Source organism: Cyprinus carpio, chromosome B22 (assembly GCF_018340385.1).
Source record: "Cyprinus carpio isolate SPL01 chromosome B22, ASM1834038v1, whole genome shotgun sequence".
NCBI classification, from domain to species: Eukaryota; Metazoa; Chordata; class Actinopteri; order Cypriniformes; family Cyprinidae; genus Cyprinus; species Cyprinus carpio.
Window position 1 is genome coordinate 27467900 of NC_056618.1, and position 23412 is coordinate 27491311.

Below are 23412 nucleotides of genomic sequence, written 5' to 3' on the forward strand. Positions count from 1 at the left end.
ACTTAATGATTTGTCGATTTTATATAAACTCTTACACATTCAATATTGACTATGACTTCCAACCTGATCTCAGATTCATAAGGACTTTACAATTTGTCGATTTTAGTACACACCCACTACTGACTGCAACTTTTAAACTGATCTCAAATTCATAAAGACTTTACTTGTCAATTTCTTATGAATTCACATCCTCTATTGACTGCATCTACCAACCTGATCTCAAAATTAATAAAGACTTTACGATTTGTTGATTTGATGTAAATTTTGTACACATCCACTTTTGACTGAGACTTCCAACCTGATCTCAGATTCATAAGATATTATAATTTGTCGATTTTGTATAAACTCGTCCACTATTGACTGCGACTTCCAACCTGATCTCAGATTCATAAGGACTTTACAATTTGTCAATTTCTTTTAAATGCATACACGTCCTCTATTGATTGGATCTTCCAACCTGATCTCAAATACACAAGGATGTTTTATGATTTGTCGATTTCTTATGAATTTGTACACATCCACTACTGATTATGTCTTCCAAACCGATCTTAAACTTGCAATTACTTCACGGATCAACAATTTTGTATGAATTCATACATTCTGGCTTGTACAAACACATACTATTTGTAAATAAAACATCACCTAAATTGAACCCTCGGGGGGTGTCATCAAGTTGTACATAAATGTACTAATGAGACTGTATGAATTCAATGGCAGGAAGATTTTCAGTGATTTTACCACAGTTAAATGAGTTTTAGCTACCCGTTACCACATTAAACATAATAAAATCATTGTAAAGCATGGCATTGAGTTGCTTCTTGCTTTAGTATGACTGCAGTAACCCTAGAGTATACTGTTGAACCAATTTCAGGTATGTTGTGACAAAAGATGTGAGATTACTTGTAGCCCTTCAGTCAGCAAGCCGCCAGGTGAGATAGCTTAAAGCAGGAAATGGACATACCTGCCTGGAAGCCCGGATTCACAGCGTTGTATCTTTATATCAGATCAACACTTTGTGAAACAAAAGCCATTTTCTTTAAGAACAATTGCGTTGTGTTATAGAGACTATATTCAGTTCCACCCTGGAGGAGAAACTTTCTCTACGATGTCAAAAGATGTCAGTCGCTGAGGTAAGGATTAAACAAGTGAAGTGGTTGTTTATTGTACTCACAAGAAGGATTTCAGAAGAGAGAGGGGACATGAGAATGAAAGAAAGAAAAATGGGTTGAAATGTGAGTCTGAGAAACAAATTCCCTGTATCCTTTCCTTTGTTTGCTTCTGAGGTCAGAAACCTGAACCCATCAGACAGTCTGGAAAAAGCCATTCCGTAATTTACACTATTAACTGCAATAAACCCGTGACAGAGTTTTAACCGCTGAATTAAGCTTCTGTACTTAAACGCAAAATGCTTGAAAGAGATCTCTCTTTTCCTTTTCTATCTCACTTTCTTTCTTTTGGAAGCTAAATGAGCTCAGACTACAACTATAGTTTCAAAACTTTAGTGAACCGCCTCACTTTTTAAAATATACATACAGTATGCAGAACAACTTGTGCTCCTTACAAGAAATGCATGGAAGACTCAACTCAAAATGAATTCCAATAGAGACTAATGTTAGCCTGTTGCTAATGATGCAATAATCAGCATAAAAATACACAACACCACAAATAGTGCTCCTTAGCATAACACACTAATAAGCAACAATGCAATTGCACACCACATGCAAATTTTCAAAACAATCAATTTTTAAATCTTCAGTATTTCTTGTTATTGAAAAAAATTAAACATTATAATAAAGTACACTTCTGGCCTCACTGCCTTTTTGGAACAGACTTCACAGTGAAGTGCACCTGCTAGGCAGCTTTGAAACACTAGGGACATGTTGGTATAAGTAGCCTACTACAAATCACACCCACACATGCTCATCACACAACACTTACTTATGTCACTATCACAACAAAGTCACACAAATGACTCTGAACATTGGCCCTATTGTGCCTTCAAACACACCCAAACTGGTGGTTTAAAGTAAAGAAAGCATGTTTAAGTCAAAAAAACCAACATCTAATAGCATTTGAGGGAAAGACGTCTTACGTAACATGACCTCAAACCATCATGATATTCATCTGACCTTGTCTCTTAGCTAACCACTGTCTACAACAGTTTTTTTGTGTGTGAATGCTAGTGAATGCTGGCAACTATAATTAGCTCTCTTTTTGAAACCATGCTGGGCAGGCCAATTTAGGGAACCCCATCAAAGTCTCTGAAGCAGCCAGACATAGGGCACAGTTTGGTCTAGAGAGATCACTATGGTTTGGATATAATGTGTGTGTTTGTGTGAGTAATGTTTGCTTTAGATATGCCAAAACCTGACAATGCAGCCTCATATATCTCACATCATAATAGAGAGTGCTGCACGAATAAGAAATAAGAGTATTATTTGATGCCTTAAAATCTTCCAGAGAAGTTCATAGTTACTGTGTCATAAACAGGGGTGATGTGAGGAGATGAAAAAACAAGCAAACTGTCCGACAAAGCAAACGCGAAAATGGGGCGTAACGTGGCACAGTCAAGATTACAACAGCCAATCAGAACAGTTCTCTCTTTTTGCGAGCTCTCTCGCAGCGCAATGTAGCTAAAGAGCAATAAACTTTACATTTAATTTATACATACCTCATATTTTAATTATGCTGTGAAGCTTCAACTCATTACATGTTTCTATGTTTTTTCTCATGGAACTTGAGAAAAATTTGATGTTTTATCCAGTGCCAATCCTAGACTTCAGGGGGCCCTGCACAAAACTGTGTTGGGGGGGGGGGGTGAGTGGTTATAAACAAATGTAGTTTTGGATTATGTTTTCCCTTAATAATAAAAAACCCTTCATTTAAAAACTGCATGTTGTGATTACTTGTGTTATCTTTGACTAATATTTAAATTTGTTTGATGATCTGAAACATTAAAGTGTGACAAACATGCAAAAAAATAAGAAATCAGGAAGGGGGCCAACACTTTTTCACACCACTGTATCTCTATAAGCCTGTTCACACCAGAAGGATAACTAATAAGATAACAATAAAGATATAGCTGTAAAAATTGTCCACACCACATCTATAACGATAAAGGCATAGAGAAACAATATGGAATCACTTTCAGAATTAATTTTTTTTCCAGCTGATGAGCGATGAGCGATACAAATATTGACAGCCAATCATAATCAATCCTGCTGTCACAAGCTCAAGAATTTAAAGAGGTAGACGAGCATGCGCTGAGAATAAACAGACGATATCATCCGCTTGTGTGGATGCTAATATCTTTATATTTATCTTTATAGTTATCGTTCTTGGTTTGAACGGGCCTTAAAGTGATTAAATATATCACTATATGTCATCAATATTCACAGATACATAGAAACTACATTTAACATTTATATGTAATTAATTACAACCATGTGTGATCAATATCAATTAGCTTAGTTATCATCTAAATTAACAGTTTGCTCCCAAAAAGCAAACGTGACATTGTGATTGCATTCATCTCCTTAATAAGTTCACCTGAAACATATATTTGAAGCAGACTATAAAATATGTATTGTCTCTCATCGCTTGCTGTGTTTGCAGTTGGTTGAGAGAAAATTCAGATAGGAAGAGAGATAGAAGAGATGAGATTTATCACAGTGCTCCTGGTTAGAACACGGTGTAAAGAATGCACATAATCCTACTGATCTTTGGGACAGCTGTCTGTCAAACAAACACAATAAAATGTATTCATATTGTTTGTTGTATTCGTTCATTCTACGGCATATACAAGAGAAGATCAGTGTTGATAGAAAACTGGCAGTTACAAAAATAAGATGATACAGATATTTGCTGGAGAAAATACATTTTGATACACAAAGTCATGACAGATGCTCCTTTAAAAGGTCATAGAATCAGAATTTCAACGTCTGTGACTCAAAGTTCGTTTTCTGCGAGTCTCTGTCATTGCAGTCTCTAGTATGTTGTGCTTAGTTCCTCTGGGTTTTAATCCAAAACCAAAGTCTCTCTATGGGTGCCTTCTAAAGGTGCATCAAAAGTCCAACGCGATCCAAAAAGGCTGTCCTGATTCGCTCAGGGTTGAACAGTTCACATCCGCCTCGTCTTTTCAGATGATATCACTCAATGGCTGTAGTGCAGTCTGAGTTATCTGATTGGATGCGATGGCCTTCCTCTGCTTTCTTTTATCCAATGCCACGCTCACCTTATATCTGCTGTGAAGAAAAGACCTTGTTAGGCTTTGACAGCACACCTGCAGAACTGACAAAAAAGCTGCATACAATGAAAATCAATGGGGCAAAGGGGCAACGGATGGAAATGGCCAAAAAAAATGGATATTATTTTGTTGCTTGTAATTTGTTTTTTTGTTATTGGTTCTTCAAGGTCTATAGGGCAAGTGTGCAACTGATGGAAAATTAAGTTTAAATTTTTAAATTTTAATTTAAAATAATTAATAAAATGTTTAAGTTTGTAATTTGTTTCTTTGAAGTATAATCATTAATTAAAATATTATTCAAATTATTACATTTATATATAAAAACTTTACAATATTATTAAACATTACATAAAACTCTCTCTCTCTCTCTCTCTCTCTCTCTATATATATATATATAAATATAATCATAACTGATGATAAAAGCTTGTAATTTGTGTTTTTTTCTTAATTTTTTTTACTGACTTTATTTGTCTTTAATAAATATTAAAATATAATTAAAATTATTACATTTTAATATAAACGTTTTAAAAAATAGTATTAAATATTATATAAAATATTATAAAAATAACTTATAAAAGTCTTGGAGGCTACACATCATTTTATTTTAATATTAAATTATTATTATTATTATTTATTTATTTATTTTTTTTCTATAAAAGTTGTTAATGCCAATATTTAACTGAAAAAAGGCACTTACTGTGGTGCACATTGATGTTTGGTCGCTTGTTGTTTTATTGGTTGTAATTAGTTTCTTTGTTCTTCATTTTTCATAATGTTTACTAACAATTATCTTGAATAATTATTAAAATAACATTTGATCTATACATACTTTTTTAATGTAAGCATGCATTCAACAGTACATTCATTTTTGCTTTGGTATTATCATACCATTATATCCCTTCTCCTGACCCTTGACCCATTAAGTCCTCTTGGCTTTCATCTTGCTTACCATTAGTCTAAATATAGAGTCTGTAAATCTTGCCTGCTGCTTTTGGACAGTTTATCTCATTTTCCATTTCCATTTCTTTTTTTAGCCCTCGAACTAGGCTGGTCTCTGAGCGGAGGAGAGCGAAGGGAAACGACGGGGCAGGAAAAAAGGGTGGAGAGGGAAAAATAAAACAAGGTGTGGGAAAGCAACCGATTATAAGTGTACCCGTGTGTATGCAGGACTCTGAGTGATGTTTGGACGTGCAGACGCACTCGAGATGATCCTCCAGCTGCACCTGCACCTCCCGGAGCTTCGGCCTTCTGCGTACGTACTCCACCTTGGCCACCTGAGAGAGAGAAAGAAAGAGTGAGTGTGGGAACATCCTGAGCTGCACGCACACACACTCATAACCCTATCAACAGTGTATTTTTCCTCTGCTGCTCCAGAGGTGAGATAAGGCGAGAGATAAATATGACTCGTCGGTTTCCTGTAATGCAGATGAGCCGCCTCAAACCTCTCTTTCTAAACACACACACACACCTCACATCATACTGACAGACTCCTTCCCTCCCTGCCAACTCAGCTGCCCTGCAGGCCCATTTATACAATACTTTATTCAGGTCTGAACACTCACACACATAGCTGGCGAGATAAACGCAACAGAACACACCCCACAGCCACAGCGTTACAGACAGATACAGTATTTGCAGCGGTTAACTCAAGGTTAGGGCTATTCGTTAACTAGCCGCGGAAGTCTGGCCTGAAACGCTTTCTGTGTGCTCAGCAGCCCTGAAATTCTCGCTGACATTGTCCTCCCTTTGGCACTCCCTACGCCTCGCTCTTGTTACATTTGAATTTGAGAAATGTGAAAAGCTTTACATGCCGAAAATGAGCTTGACAAGTGGCAAACACGGTCACGGCCTACTGCGCATGGGGATTTACATCAACAAAACATATTTTCCTTAGACAGTAAATGTGCTCAGTGAAGGGGAATGAAGGTAAAAGGTCATAGTTAAGTATCAACTTTCAGATGTTTCACCTATAGTTCCTATAAAAAGACCTGACTTGCAGGAAAGGCACTTTAAAATGAATGGGAATGGCTTGACACAGTTAACTTGGTCTGGGAAGAATTAGATAAGAAACATCTGATTTCATACTGAGATTTTTTATGCATTCATGGCTGCAGAATTATTATCTTGGAAAACTGTGCACAGAAACTTGAGATCTCTTCTTAAACTTTGGAAGAGACACATTACTGGGGTCTTTTCTGCAGGAGAAACATCTGAGAAGCAGGAGGCTGAAGCAAAATCCTCTATTTGCTCTCCATTTTATCTCACTGCTGGCTAGGAGAAACAATTAGGAGGTTTTGAGGAGTTGATGCGCAGGACTCGATGAAGGATGTTCAGGGCTTTAAGTGCAGGTCACTTTCATCTGTAATACGCTACTGTAGTCTTTATTATCCTAGTTAAGTATTATACTGCTAACACCTTCTAGGCTGTCAGGAGCACCCCATCACTATCCTCAGTCAGAATACTGTGCTAAAGGACATCACTATCGATTGGAAAGTTACATTAATACATTTAGCAGACAGATGTTCACATGGATTTATTGTACGGGGAGGGAGGGAGCTAGAGCAGACAGCAACACAAAAATATGAGTCAGCCCAAAAAATGCAATACGTTCATTATTAGGATTTTTCAATGTAGGCTATTAATTTTACACTTTATATATATATATATATATATATATATATATATATATATATATATATATATATATATATATATTTGTATGAATTAAGTCATGTAAGAGAAATGTAGGTATTTAAGTCATTTTAAGATAAATAACAGCATTATGTGCAAACAAATTGCAATGAGGTGGTTGTTTTGCATGTGTATGTTTGAATAGTATTAAAAAAATAATATAAAAAACAATTTAAAATAAAAATAAACATAAAGCATAAAAAATAAAAAAAAATCAAAAATCAATAATCAATAATAATTTTTATATTTAAATAAAATTTAATTCATAAAAATATAAAAAAAAAAATAAAACAAAATTTCATTAAAATTAAAATGAATACAATTATTTTTATTTTTATTTAAGTCTATACATTTTTATAAATAAAGTATAAAAAGTATATATAAAGTAAACAAATATTTTATGTGTTCTTTATAAAATAAATTCAAAATTAAAGTGTGAAATTATTTAAAATAATTACATAAATAGTTGTATTTAATAATATTTTATATTATAAAACACACACATTTTTAAATAAAATGTATATGTTTATATAAACTTTTATATAAAAACACATATTATTTTTGTTTTATAGATATTATTTGTAAAAATTAAAAAAAATTGTTAAATTCTTTAACATTCTGTAATTACTATTGATAATAATAATATTAATTTGAACATTTGTGTATATTAAATAACAATGTATTAATTATATATATATATATAGAAATGTTATATAATATTGTATAATGATCTATATATAAATTCTTTAAAAAGTTATATATTAAAAATGTTATATGTATTATTCATAAAAAATTTAAAAAAATGTATACATTTTTATATTTTATATTTTTACAATATTTAAAACAATTATCATTCATTAATAACTAAAAAAATATATATAAATTATTAATATTAAGATTTTTAATAATAATATTTTAATGATACTAAATATTATATGTATTATCAAAAAAAATATAAAAAATACAATTATTTAAAATAATTATAATTTAATAATGTCAGTATTTAAAATAGAAATGTATAAATACTGTATATCCAAAATATAAAACAAAACATATTTACACAAACAACTGATATTTTACATCTAAAGACGTGTGTGTTCTCACCTTCACGGTCCTGTGGTGCTTTTTGGATGGGTGGCAGCACATGTTGCTGGTGTTGCAGCAGCCCGAGCATCGTTTCACCTCCACACACGGGGGCCAGATCAGGAAGTTGGCGGCTGTGGGATCGACCTGACTGCGTGGGATCTCGTAGATCACTGTGCGAGTCTTACAGACGGCGGGCACTGCCTCCTCTAAACACACAACAAACCCATAAACACACAAAACAATCACGGGAGCTTTGCAACATGTATGTAAATACTTTTATGTGCTTTTTTACCAATGCTTCTCTTGCGTCTGGAGTGAGAGTTCTTGAGGTGTCTGCTATCATACAGATGCTCCTTATGGTGGCCTTGTTTAACGTCCTCCAGCACTTCATTCTCTGCGCCGAAAGAATGAAGCACAAAAGTCAACAGTGCAACATATTTAGGCTTGTAGGACAAGCTAACATCCCTCCCTCACCATTGTCAAGAAAGAACGCCCTTGAACCTCTTTTTGAATGTAATTGAAAAAATCAAGAAAACCCGGTCTGATTACTAATGTAAATAACGAATAAAGGTGTCTGCCAACCTGCCAGCACACTTCATATGAAAAACTTCCTCCTTTACACACAGATCACAAAGCAAATATATGCACCGCCGGAGGACACACAGAGAAAACCCAGACTCAACAATAAGATGTTCGGAAAGGATTGCGTCGTTGAAAACGCTTTAAGGACAGCAGGAGTGTTAGTCTGACCAAAGTGTGCAGTATTTAATCATGCTGTTCCACAGAGCCATTCAGCCATACAGCAGGACGCCCGGGGGACAGAGATGCCCCTGTTGTTGCCCCCGGAAACCAGCCCAATTGAGGAGGAGGCTGGCTTTAATTCAGGGTTGAGCACCGTGGCCGCCCGAACCTCTCGGCTTTTCACACAGTCGTTAGCGGAGCAACAGACCTCACAAACGCAAACAGTACTTGAGCTTCAGCCTCTTTTCTCTCCCAAACACACACTCGCACACAGAGACACACACAAACTGAGGAATTCGACATGAATAATACATTACAGCAGCACTGGCATTCAGCCGCACTCAACTCATAAAGGCGGCATGACAACAGTATAATGGAGAGAGTCTCTTGACCTCCCTCAGGCACCAGCCACACAGACGCAGCTGTTTGCATTTCAATTACAGCGCTTATGGGCCAAATCGAATTTGAGACTCATATCGTTATAGCTGCAGCATTTCCTCATTAGATGTGCTGGAAGTTTACATTTGTAGCACCGAGGAGAGTTTAACCCTTTCGGTTGGGTTGGTAAATTCATGCTAATTCTTTGCCGTCAAAAGTTTCCAATCAGGGTTAAGTCAACCGAAACCGAAACCAGCCAAATCGTACTAGGCTGGGCCTTAAATATGATTCGTGGGATGTGCAAAACAACATATTTTACTGTGCGAACAACTAGTCGATTTTGAAAGTCTGTAGTTTTGCATGTATCTTTCCAGTGTAAAGGCAGCTGAGGATTACGAAATATGATTGAGAATGCAAATAAATGCAAGAAATGGGACCAATAGCAATGCAGTATGCAAATATTGCAATGTAGAGCTCTGAATTCTGAAAATAATTTTTTTCATTTCATTTTATTTTTTGGTGTGGATGCTAATATCATTATCTTTATAGTTATCTTTATAGTTATCGTTCTTGTTGTGATCGGGGCTTTACATTGATGTTGACACTGACATATTTAATTTGGTGCCACCAAAACATGACATAATTTATCAAGTTCAAATACTCCAGCGATGCATGTGGCGCCACGAGTGCAGGGAAGGCACTGTGGTCTCTAGGCAACAAGTGCTGAGGCGTTCGCTTTAAACACAATTAAATGTCGAGGTCCATGAACTTTGAATGCAGTGAAAGATTGAGTGAGTCTCCTCTGAAAGGATATTTCCCAGAGTCTTGTTCTCCTAACAGTGTGCCTCAACGCTTTGGTGACTTTACACGTTTCACTCATGAATAAATCAGTGTCTTAGGTAGTTGTAGTCCTTATTTCGCAACTTGTTAGCAAGTGAGTTTTAACAAATCAGTTAAGTGAATGTTTCAATGAGTCATCCTTAACATACACTTCACCCAACACATTAAAATAAAACCAAACAAAAACAAACACCAACCAAAAAAAACAAAAAACAAAACATTTTCAAAAATATTCAAAAGATTCAAATCAGTGATATGAATCACCACTAGCTGCCAATGTTTTAAGTTTAGCATATACAACTTACTCAACCTACTCACTCGTCTTATCAAATAATAAGAAAAACAATGAGACTTTACCTAAAAAGTCAATCTCCAGGATCCTCTGGAGGTCGCTGATGCTGCGAATCTCACTGTTAGAGAGTCTCTCAATCAGCTCTTGTGGAATTGAGGCTTCCTGTGAGAAGAAGAAAAAAAAAACTAAATTAAGTTGGTTGTAGCTTGTCATAATATTTCATCACTGTTTCTTTTAAAAATCGATAAAGCTGTCTAAAAAAAAAAAAAAAAAAAAAAAAAACACTTTCTGACTTCATATAATTTTATAAAAATAACCAACATGCAAGAAAACAGAAAAGTCCCATTTAGACCCTCATGACTGTCAAGCATTAGGTTTAAAAATATCTCACATTTTCTTTTTTTTTCTTTTTTTGTAAAAAAAAAAAACAAGCTTTATGGATCAAACCCTATCAATTCTTAATATTTATAACTCTAAATGCATAAATGCACAAACTATTCATTAAAAACAATGTGAATGACTGAATGTTAAGTGCACACGTGTTGAAAGTCCAGTGAACTTGATGGTGGCACCACTTGACACATTTATGTGCAGAAAATTGTCTCTTTTTTTCAATTGTATGTAACCATAAGTGCAGAAATTACATTTCTAAGAATTTTCCACGTGTTTAAACTATTTCAGAAAATGTATTAAAAAACAAACAAAACAAACTATGGGTTAAAAATAGATTTTAGAACGTCCATCAACTTTGCCATTAGTTTCTCATATAAAATTAATTGATATACGATTTTAAAACCATTTAAGTTATAATAAAGAACTGCGTAGTGACAGGTCTTATTGTTCGCTCTCTCTTTCTGTTTATAAAAGAAATCTCTCTCTTAAGGAAAAACCATCGTGTTCTTCTTCGGACCTCAATGCATGTTTAGATGTTAATCGTATTATCTTACCTCAGCGGCTGCTGAAAGCAGAGAGAAGCAGCAGAAGAGAAAGTGGATCAGCGCGGCTCTCATCTCCCCTGTGGTCCCAATGTGTCCCAGCGCAGGCGAAACCCTCCCGACCGGAGCCGCAAAGATGCTCCAACCGGCGTGGAGCCAGGGAACATAACTTCCCACAGACAAACCTCTCAAAGGATAAACTCTACACAAGTTCACAAACCGAGCCCTGAAATCGACTCTGTGAAAGCAAACGAACTCCTTTTAGTAAATTCTTGTGACTTTTAATCCACTGAATTAAGTCAAACGCACAAATCAGTGCGCGAGATCATTTCGCAGAAAAATAAAACATGAATAAAGCGATCCTTCATCCTTTCATCGCATCAGAATTTTATTTAAAAAAAATAAATAAATAGCCTAAATAAATAAAATAAAAATAAATAAATCCATATGTACTCCTATAGGCTCAAAATCGTGGGACAAAGGGTTCACATTTATCCAAAACAGTCCATTTTAATGACCCGTCCACACTGCGTCCTCACGTAAAAGTGGTTTGGTTCACACTTCAGCAGGTCTCGCCGCGTGGAGAGGATCTGACAGTGAATGAACTGCAGCTTCTCTCATCTCCTCATCTTAAACTCGATGAGCACGCGCCCCCTCAGGACGAGCTGAGCTCTGCTAACCACGAGCCTTTCAAGTCCCCGCGTCAGTGAACGCGAACATCAGTCACTGAAGCAATTTGATTAAGACTCCGTGTTTGTTTACAAATCTGTTCAGAAATTATCTACCACTAGAAATTGGAATGTGTCGCTTTGCTAAACCTATATTCCGACTCTGGAGGTGAGTCATAAAAATAACCATGGTTTTACTACAAATAACACTATAGTTAAATCACGGTAACCACAAATTAACCCTGGTTTTGTTAAACTAACCGTTTAACCAAGGTATTTGTAGTAAAAATGTGGTTATAGCCTACAAATGGTAATCAACACGCCAAAAAACCATGGTTACTAAACTTTTACTACAATAAAACCATGGTTAATTTTCGTAAGGGATGCTGTTTTCCTCTGAGCTATTATAAAGTTAACAGTTAACACATTTCGTTCAGATTCAGACGTTGTTTATAGCCATGTTCTGTCAGACTAATGTCTAACGGGAGAAACAGGGGTGAGTGAGTTTCAGGGTCTGCTGAAGCCAGTGTTCTCCTCAGTTTTAGATGGGTGAATCCTTAATTAGCCTCACTGAGACAGGAAGCATCACAGACTGACAACTATTCAGGAGAAATGATTGGAAAGAAAGCAACACTGAATAGGCTACAAGAAAAAAAAAGGAGAAGGTGAAGACAGCAGACTGCAGGAGGTGAGCACAATGCCCTTGAGTTGAAACAATAGCTGAATAAATAGACACGGCACACACATTGCTTTCCAAATTGGGTTTGGTGCAAATTGGCGTGGTAAAAGTGAATAACAGAATACTCTGGAAGCTTTCCATCCATTCCGCTCATACCAAAGACTGGAGTTTTGTTTTATAACAAAGCATTCTGGTTGTGCATGTTCTTGTTTCGTTTCATACGTGTGTGTGTGTGTGTGTGTGTGTGTGTGTGACAAGCATGAGTTGCATTCCTGACCCTGACTTTAGCCGTAAGATGGAGAGGAATGTGTGAGGACCCACGCACACACACCAAAGCTTCAGCAGGTGAAGAATCTGGAAATCCAGCGTCTATGTAGTTCATGACTGACATCTCAATGAAGATGGAGGGGGGAAGGGGTATGAGGTCAGATGAGCTGAACTGAAAGGGTTGATACGGAAAGGCGTTTTGATATGGATGGCTATCAAGTGTCAGTTTGACATGGAGGAAAAAGGAAAAGCAAATTAGGGAACATTTGTTACGGCTTTGGTAAAAATAGGCAGAGAAAGAAGGGACTATGGGAGTTGAAGTCCCCTGAGATGTCGCCTTGCCAAAGAGAATGAGTCTTGGCACAACCACATCTACCGGTAATGTGTGTGTGGGAAACCTCCATGGAGCACAGAGATACATACTTGTACCTTTTCTGTAAGACGGACACACGGAGACCCACACATACCTCGAGCACCGGCGGTCCATGCCAAGCTGGGATTCCTGCCAAAACCAAAAACCTTTGCTCTCCTTCCCATCCATCCAAGCATGAGAATAATAAGTTGAACTTCTATCATGTACAAACACTGCACGCTTTCTAGCTGGTCAAGCTCTTGACTTGAGGGACTTTTAAAGAATAGTTCGGAAATGAAAATTCTGTCATCATTTATTCACTCTGATGTCATTCCAAACCTGAATTTATTTCTTCTGTGGAATGCAGAAGGAGAATTTAATCAAAACAATTTATAGTTTTAAGTATTAGACTTTATGTGAATTTAGAATAATAGCATATGGAAAAACTTTTATCTGCCAAATATAAGTTATGCTGCATCCAAAATTTGAGTACCTCCCTTCAATATAGTATGTGGAAAAAGTACACTAAAAGAGTAGTATATCTGAATTCATAATATTTAAAAAACAGTATAGCAGAAAGTACCTAGATGACCTAGATACCAGTGCATTCAATGGACACTTTACTATCCCATGAAGCCATGGGAGAAGATTTATGAATGGCAGTGAATTGACATGACTGACGCTGGTAGGTCATGTGATAGAAACAACATGGCGAATGTACAAACGAGTTTCATTTATACCACCCGTATTCATACTATAGAAAACATACTTTTTTCCGGTCGCGAAGTTCAAATTAAAATGTAGTACCTTCTCAGACAGAATGTGATTTCTGATGGACTGTTAGTATGCTGTAATGACACAGAGGCCAAGTTTCATTATATCACAAGAAAACCAAACTCAAAGGACCATTTTAGGCCCTCATGACTACGTGTTAATTTTTTTTTATCCATTTTTTATTCAGGTCATATATAGTAACAATAAGAGAACATGATATTATTCATGACTCAAAAAAATGCATGATATTTTTAAATTAAAAAAGGTTTTTGAGATTTGATGGTTACACCACTTGACATTTTTATTTCAAAATATTTGAAGAAAAATATTTGTAGAAATTATATATATATATATAAAAAAAAACTTGCACTACAAGTTTTCTGAAGCTATATGAAACGCAAATTTTAGTTGATTTGATTTTATATGTACAGAGTCTACTTGTTAATTTTTGTCCACATTTTAGTTAAACTGTGGCAACATATTAATTTATACCCACAACTTATTAAATTGTTCCCTCATTTCAGGTATATCGTGGCCATGTTCTACTAATTAATTCCCATGATTTACCTAAAGCAAAGGAACAAATTATTTTTAATTAATTTTTATTTGTGGCCACAGTAATTTGTCAACCTGATTTCACTGGAAAATTGAACTATTTCACGTTCTGTTTTGTATGAATTTGCACAATGTGAATTGTACGAAAACAGAATTTTTATAATAAGCATGAAAGTACACCCTTGAATATTAAAAAGGCACAAGAAGATTGTGCGAAAATGTACTAATTCATACAAATTATTCAGTTTGCCGAAACATAAAATTGTTACAAATTACCATGACATTGTGTTGCATGTCATGGGCTCTTTACAGATGCTATTTGTTCTCATTTGTCTCATATTCGAGCATGTTGTGCCGACTTTGAAAATGTGGAGGCATGAATAAGAATGAAGAATTTGGTGTCCCAAAGCATTGGCTCTTATGAAAGTGAGTTAAAGTTGAGCAAGTGAGAAATAGCATGCCTTGAAATGCCATGCAGCATCGGTGCCAGAACAGTGGGACCGAAATATGTTCATCCGTAATGGAGCTTGGCAGTGGAATGACAGCATCAGTTATTCTGGTTTGCTCTGCAGCACTCATGAGTGGATATGGTATATATATATATACAGTATACATACATATATACAAAAGTATTATTGATGGGGGAGGAAAAACCCTCTGCTCTGTCTCTCCTCTGCCGTCTCTCTTAGTTCCTGGACTGTTCATCATCCCCAGTGTCTCTGGCTCCTGCAGAGCTTCAGTGTGTCCGGAGGAATTAACAGACCAAAACCTCTGCCACCAGAGACAAGCCCTCAAGCCCTCACAAGAATAACAGTGTGTTGCGATGCTTGAGCAAGGAGAAAAAAAAAACTAAAGAAGTTCCCATGAGCAGTCCAGACAGTTTACACAAAGAGACACAGACTAGACTTCTCTCACCATCCACCAATTACTGGCTTATTGCGTATTTTCTTATCATACATATAGACTGTGTGTTTGTGTTTGTGCATGTCTCATCTCATCCCTGTAAGCCATTTAATAAGGAGACCCTTATTAAGATGGAAGAAGAAAAGAAAGGTGTGGTTGAGCATGTTTGCTGTACCTGGAAGGTGTGTTCTTTGCAGCGCGTATAAGTCGTATCAAAAATGTCTTTACGAAATATTAACTACTGTAGCATCCTTGCTTCTCCCTCAGTGTTGGGGAGTAACTAGCTGTATGTAGCGGTGCTGCTAACTTTTCAGTAGCGTGACATTAGCTCAGCTATTCTCAAAATAGCGTCAATTTTCCTGTAACAAGCTACTTTTTTCCAACATTTAGCGGTGTAGCATGAATAAACTCTCCATCGCTGTTATGCTTTATGTCGCAGTGCATTATGCTAATAGCCTTACAGCTAAGCAAGATGTATTGAAATCAACGTGAAATGCAAATTAACTTAATTTGCTTTCTTAATAGATGTTCCTGGTTTAATTCCCAAAGTTTGTTTTTTAATGTTTCAGCAAAATGTCACATCTTGCGAATACTGCTAACCAATAGCAAAATGGTTACATACCACTCCTTTTGAAAAACTCACATTCAATTACTATTCTTGTATGTAACTCTGACCTTTTAATTTAATAAGTTCTCAATTGGTAAAACCTATTCTGACATTTATTCTCCTTGAATATTCTGTGTTAGTTACAAATATATCACATTATGGAAGTGGAAAATTGGTTTCATGACCTTCAAATTGACTTGAATCAAAATATCTCTTAAAACATTCTCTCTTTCAAACTTCAGTCATTAACTGAAACTAAAAAAAATAATAATATTTGTTAATTGAATTAAACCTCAAATTAAATAAAACAAAATATAAGATGAAAAATGTAAAAATAAATAAATAAATAAAACATTAAAATGCCTTTAGTTTAAAAATGGAGCTAACAATAATAAAAAAAGACAAAGATGGACAAAAATTTAAAAATCACATGAAATTATTAAAAACACTAAAATTGCAATGAAAACTGGAAAAAGCTAATTCAAGCTATAATAGTATTATACAAAAATGATATTGCACTCAAGTAGCTATAAACCTGACAACTAACTCAATTAGCTAAAGTCAACTAAAATTTCTAAGGTAAATATAAATTTCACAGAAAAATACAATCAAATAAAAATTCTGTGCAACATAATCCCAAACTAGCTTGCAGCGAAGCAAGCTCAGGTTTCAAAAGGAGCTTCCCCAACCCTGGTCTGCATTAGTAGGTAGGTCAGAGAGGACATCAAAGCCTAAACTCGGAGTAAGCCTTGTTTGGCTGCTAACCAAAACCTATTGTGTGTTGTTGCAGGAGAATTTGAGTGGTAGCCAACCAAAGGCTTATCCAGGATAATGCACAAATATGCTTAAATACGCCAGAGTTTACTTATAGATACTACTGTCATAAGTCAAGCAACATCTGCATGGTGAGCACACAGTGAGTGCAGCCAAAGAGGTCAAGACCGATGATGTTGCATGGCTATCAAGACATGCTGCAATCAGCATGAAAATAAAGCTTTGTTTTGATATCTATGATCTGACACTCAAGCAGGAACATGCTTACATGTGTGTATTGCAGTGTGGAATGCTCTTACTCTCGGAATGCTAGTACAACTTTATCTGCATTGTGCAAGGCTAAGTCTCTGTTGTACTGTGTCTGCACAGGCAGTTGTTGACCTAAGTATGTTAAATCATTAGTGGTACTTGGTAACGGTGCATATTTACAGTTATGGATTTGAACAAACCCCTAAAGCCCAAAGTATGCTTACAGATTTTCCTGGTGTACTCCATTTGATAGTGTACATGAACACAGGCTTCATGGTGCATGTGTGAGCTCTTTCATGACAACCCTCGGAGAGTTTAGCATGGTAATATGCATGGCAATTTTAGTGTGTTTGGACTTGGCAAAATAAATATGTTACCTTGCTGCTGCTGCGGCAGAGCGAGTACCGATACTTGATACCTTTCAATACATCCACAGACATGCTGCTCTGAGCATGTAGGAAATACTGGCACTGCACAAATAATATAGCTATGAAATAACCCCCATATTTAATATACATGAAATCACCCTGTAACAGATCTATACAGGTGGAGCTGGGGAAGGAGGAGGGTTTCGTATGCACTGAAACAGCAAGCACTAGCCGAGTATTTTAATGTCGAGCAGCATGCTCACTGGCTGCTGATGCGAAAGAAACCAATCATCTGCACCATGTGAATAATGAAGCCATTATGTTGGATTTAGTTAGAACCTTTTGCCCTGTGCCATCTAGGATTTCAAGACAGGAACAGGGACCTCATGTATAAATCATCTATGTATATTTTATCCTAAAATCTTTAATTACATAATGCGTACTGTATAGATATGTGTCATGTAAGTATACTTTGATACCTTTGATGATACATTAGGTTGGATAGAAACCATCTAGAACACCATTTGCACTAGAAAGTTTCATCCTTATCAAGTGCCTTTGCTATTTCTCTCCCAAAGTTATAAGAATTAAACAGGTATTTTAATCTTGATTTCTAGAGTACCTCTTAATCCACTCACACAAGTGCTCAACAACATGGGCGTCTGTTGTTGTTGCAGCTCCAGTAATTTGTTAATGTTGTTTAATTTCTTCAGCTTCAATATCTACTGTTAAATGGTCCAGAAAAGTCGCCAATCAAATAAAGTTACATAATCAGATTACTTTTTTCAAGTAACTAGTAAAGTAACGCATTACTTTTTAATTTACAAGAAAATATCTGAGTTACTTTTTCCCATTTATTGACTATAAGTCTCCTGTCCCCACATTGGGAGAAATCGGAAGTACAGGCGTACTTAACAGGCATTGTGTGCACTGTGTGAACATGATATAGTTCTAGACTAAATGTGAATGAGCATTAATTCATCCCACTCACCAAAAAAAAAAAAAAAAACATTTAGAGTTCATCAAAATTAATTAAAACAGTAAAATGCAAACTCATAATATGACACAAACCTGCAATAATTAAATGTTAAATAACACAAATGTATCTAATACCATTTTATTAACTAATGTCTTTGCTGCTGACCCTTGATGATCCAGTTCAACCATACTAAAAAAAAAAAATTACTTTATATAAACTAACAACTGAACATCATTGAACTTTATTCCCCAACAATCCTAAACCTCATGCAATCACGTTCTACTGTACAGACGTGAATTTACTTTTCCTTCAGCCTGAGGTTTATTCATTACACTTTTTGGTGTGAAAGGGCTTTTATATTTTCTACCAATAGAACTTCATATATTAAAAACAATCAAGCACTGCTAATATTTAAAAAGTATTGCAAAAGTAACGTAGCACATTACTTTCCATAAAAAGTAACTAAGTAACGTAATTAGTTATTTTTTTTAGGGAGTAATGCAATATTGTAATGCATTACTTTTAAAAGTAACTTTGCCCAACACTGAATGTTATTATGTCACACGTACTGTACAGCTACATTAGCATACATGTAAAAACTGAAGTATACGCTGAGCTTTACCCAAAGTATTCAACTTCGCCGCATACCTCATCTATCATTGTTTGTGCGCAGCCATGAATGATATCACTAGGTGGAATAGAAACCATCATGGGTGCATTCCACTTCAGCTCTTGCTAACTTCCTCCATCACTTCCCATCAGTGGAAGTGTGTTCCACATCATCAAATGGACAAGGAAAGTTTATAAGGACAGACCCTCAAAATAGTTTTAGTCAAGAAATTGGCAACGAAGGTATAGGCGTCAACACCAGGAAATCCCTCTGAACACCCTTAAACCATTCATTACGCTTAAGTGTTTTACATGCTAAAGTCACATTTCCTTCAAAGCAGTTTAAGACAAAAAATGGCTCGTACTTGAATCCCCACCCCGTCTCCTCAGCAAAAGAACCATATATGAAGCTTACAATGCCTACTTTCATAATGAATAACCTCATCTGCACATTATTTCTACATGCATATTCCCATCCAGAAAATTGTGTAGACACGTGAATGCCCATTTTTTTATAGGCTATATTGAATTGTAACCTATAAATGACATGGTTGGGAATATCTATTTGGAACTGTTATGCAGATGAGGTTGTGCATATTAAAACTAGATGTTGTAAGCTCCATATATGGTTATTTTGGGGAGGAGACAGGCAGAGATTATACATCAGGCTAATCTATGAGAAGTTTAGATAAAGCTGAAGCACATAGATAAATGCTTTCCTGTTTTCCATTTTGATTCCTTATCTTCTATGCTTTTCTTCTTCTTTATATGCTAAAACAAAGGCTCTTTCTTTCAATGCTTCTCCCTGCTCACTGTCTGCCGTTGTATTTTTTCCCATGTCCTTGATCTTGTGTGTAAGATTAGTGGTCGTTGTGGCATTGTTCTGTTTATCATTGAGCAGATGTGCCGAGCACTGCTGAGTGGCCCACATCTTCCTCTCTCCTTCCCCTTCCCTCTTCCTCTTCCTCTGAGTGACAGTGATGAAGGTATTCGGGTAAACAGGACTCTGTGTTGATGGATAGGTCAGTAAGCAGCTGGTGTGTGAGATCAGCGGCAGCCGTATGACAAGCACCTGCTAAAGTCTCAGAGGAAACAAGCACCATACACACACTTGTTCATTCTTCTAATCTATATTTAGTGGTTTGTTTAAAGATTTCACCCAAAAATGGAGTTTCTGTCCATGTTGATTCGTTTTAAACCTATGTCATGTACATTCTACGATGGAATACTAAAACAGAGATTTTGAAGAATGTTCACGCTGCTCTTTTCCATATAACAAATACACATATATAGTTTGATGTCATAGGATTTTTTAATGTTTCTGAAAAAAGTCTCATATGCTTAGAAATGCTGTATTCAGTAAAAAAGTTATATTGTCAAATTGTATTATATTTAAATTTTAAAGATGTATTTTTAAAACACACACCAACATTATTAAATGACAGAACACAGTCCACAAAAATATAAGCAGGAGAGAGAGAGTGGGGTGGGATCCGGGAAAGGATCGCAGCAGTGTGCAGCCCAAGTGCACAACATTTAAAAATATATATATATATATATGAATAGAAGATTACAAATACAATCTTTTGTAGCAATATAAATGTCTAAAATAATATTTATTCAGAATAACTTTATAATAGACTTAATTTGCATATGTTGAAATATGGTGCATGAAGACAATCTGCCTAAAATCTCCTTTACAATACCATTAAATAATGACAGAAAATAATTTTGGGTGAACTATGCTCTGGCATAAATAATTTCCTCAGTTTATTGACAGATAAAATTGACAAGCTTGCACACTTGTTTTGAAGCCACACCTGTTTTCTGCTCTCATTAGGATGAATGATATTATTCTCAGAAAACAAACTCTACAGTACATGCAACAGTGCAATGCGTTATGCCAATGAAAGGTGTTTTTAGCCCATGTTACTCAATTCACGATTTGTCTGGGTTGTTTTGGAGATTTTTTTACACGCAAGATTAGTGCAATTAGCAACGCGGTCATGAGGGCAGGGGCTTTGCGAAGAGTATTGTCTGAGATTTAGCACTCAGTGTCTTAGTGTCTTACAGAGAGGAAAGAGAAAGGCGTGAAAGCACAGTGTTACTCACTGGAATAATGAGGTCATTTTTTGTCTGATCACACAATGCTTTCAGCTCTTTTGGCGGGAAGCGACAGTATTGTTCTCACTTTAGTGTTAACGGTGTGTGTGTGGGAGAGAGATAACTACAGCTAGCTGACATCATCAGCACAGAGAAAACCCCTCATTAGGGAGTGATTCATCTTATTAGTAGCATTTCAAAAATGCAGCATGTGGGGCCTAAAGAAAGGGTACTCGCGGTCAGCTGACAACGATGAGCTTAAATACACAGACAAACACACGCACATGGCCACACACCTGTGCAGGTGGGCTTTTTGAGCTGCTTCATTTGAAGCCTGGTCAGATCTGCCCACAATAATAGATCAAAGGTCTCGCTGCCTAGCCCAAGCTTTTATGAAAGCGTTTAAAAATAAAGTGTGTACGTGTGAAAAAGAAAAGAAAAAAGTTGTGATGGCGGTACAAACATTGCTTTCTAAAGACAGGTGCACTGATGAGAATATATAAACGCCAAAATGATCTTTCTCACAGTACGTGTGGGCGATGTAGGCCCTATTGATCATTTATAAAAGATTTTATATGTTTGTGATGATATTTTAAACAACTTTTTCCAAATTTTCCATTAACATTGTTTGTTCCATGACTTGTGTGTATATGCGAGTGTGAGGGCAATATTTAGCATTAAATATATTAATTGCATCTCTTAACTGTCCATTTCAATGAATGTTTAAAAATCATTCAACTCAAAATTCAATGATACACTTGCAGCATCACTTAAAAATGTTAGTGGAAATCCCTGTTAACTTTAAAATCACAGCAGAAAAAAATATATTTAAGTGATTATTGCTTATTGCCATTTATTGTTATATTGGGGCATAATTTTTTTTTTTTTATGTATTTTACATTCTTTGCTTTAAATATATATTGTTTGGTCAACCTAAAAAATATATATATATATATATAAAAAAAAAATATAGATTATATATATATATATATATATATATATATATATATATATATATATATATATATATATATATATATATATATATATATATATATATAAATTTATTCTTTATGCCATTTTGATTAAATACTGAGATGTAGGCCAACACAAATATCATAAAAATAGCAAAATAAATGAATAAATAAATACATAAAAAAATATTTAAAATAATATAATTTTAGAATATATACAATATATAAAAAATAAAAGAAGTTCTAAAAAATGCAGTAAAATATAAAGAAAGTTGACTTACTAAAATATTATCAGATGGCATAAAATTAATTTCTCAGATATAATATATTAAATATAGAACAGATTATATATAACCTATTTTTTTTATCTTTTACTGAATATTTTTAATAAGCACACTGTATCTAGTGAAAAATATATATAAAATATATTTTGGTGTATAACAAGCATGAACCTCTAAGATCTGTAAGATCAGAGAATCCACAAAAGCCAAAGTTCAGTAATGATAGTGTGAGTGTATTTATGTTGAGATTGAGCGCTGAGAGTGCAAGTCTGTGCTTGTGAGTGTGAGATGGAATGACTTACAGTAACAGCCTGTTACAATAGTATGAAAATAAAAAAGTCTGTCTCCATCACTCTTAAGAAGAATTGAACTATCCTAATGAGGATTATCAGTTTTGAACTTTTTAGGTACATATGTGGGTGAAAGACAGTAAATCAGGCTTGATTTTTAATACCTGACAAAAGCCAGTGCAAGGAAACACTCTCTCCCCTACATCACTAATATTTTTGAAGGTATAATTCATTGTTTATTTATCAGTATAGTCATGCATAACTGGTCTATCTTAGATAAACCAGGTTGGGCTTAACCGCACAGGTTATCTTTGAACTGCACACCTGTTGGTACTTTAAAGGCTGGCAGGTGAGTGGAGATGAAGGGGCGCATGAGACGAGGGAGGGACGCGAGAGGAGGAAGGAGAATGTGTGTGTAATGTTGGCAGTAATTCTTTGGCCTCGTGCCTGGTTTGTAATGGCTGCTGCTTTTTAATGGCACTACAGCAGTTTGAGCCAGTGAATGAGGACATACTGTTACTGTAAATATCATAAAACAGAGCAGATGATCTAAACAGGAGGCCTCTCTGGCAGTGCCCTTCAGTACGAGCTGGCGGGAGAGCATTGTTTTGTGCTTCCTCTGTGTTATGACTAGACATTAAACTCTCAGGGTCTTTCACACACTCCCACACACATTTGTGTACAAACACAATCTCTTATGTCTGGATTGCATGTGTAGATAAGTAAGCAAATCGACAGATTAAAAATCATTTAAATCTTAATATGTCTACT

General features: G+C 35.5%; 1 protein-coding gene across 2 annotated transcripts; it reads right to left on the bottom strand.

Moving 5' to 3' along the window:
* Nucleotides 1-1144: 1144 nt before the first annotated feature.
* On the bottom strand, nucleotides 1145-11844 carry LOC109046975 (platelet-derived growth factor subunit A-like). 2 transcript variants are annotated; one of them, XM_042749614.1, is made up of 6 exons: nucleotides 11222-11844; nucleotides 10340-10436; nucleotides 8316-8417; nucleotides 8042-8229; nucleotides 5400-5520; nucleotides 1145-4241 (listed from the first exon to the last, which is right to left on the bottom strand). In XM_042749614.1, the coding sequence occupies exons 1-6, from the start codon at nucleotides 11282-11284 to the stop codon at nucleotides 4231-4233; spliced, it is 582 nt and encodes a 193-aa protein (XP_042605548.1). In that variant the 5' UTR covers nucleotides 11285-11844; the 3' UTR covers nucleotides 1145-4230. The 2 variants fall into 2 exon arrangements, with proteins under 2 accessions (XP_042605548.1, XP_042605547.1); XM_042749613.1 differs by having other exon boundaries at nucleotides 3232-4244; nucleotides 11222-11842.
* Nucleotides 11845-23412: the final 11568 nt, after the last annotated feature.

Excerpts from the sequence above, each read along its gene's own strand:
- LOC109046975 (XM_042749613.1), bottom strand. The coding sequence starts at position 11,284 with ATGAGAGCCGCGCTGATCCACTTTCTCTTCTGCTGCTTCTCTCTGCTT. Across the intron at positions 10,437-11,221 it reads TGCTTTCAGCAGCCGCTGAG|GAAGCCTCAATTCCACAAGA; the intron begins GTAAGATAATAC and ends TTCTTCTCACAG. Across the intron at positions 5,521-8,041 it reads AGCACCACAGGACCGTGAAG|GTGGCCAAGGTGGAGTACGT; the intron begins GTGAGAACACAC and ends TCTCTCTCTCAG.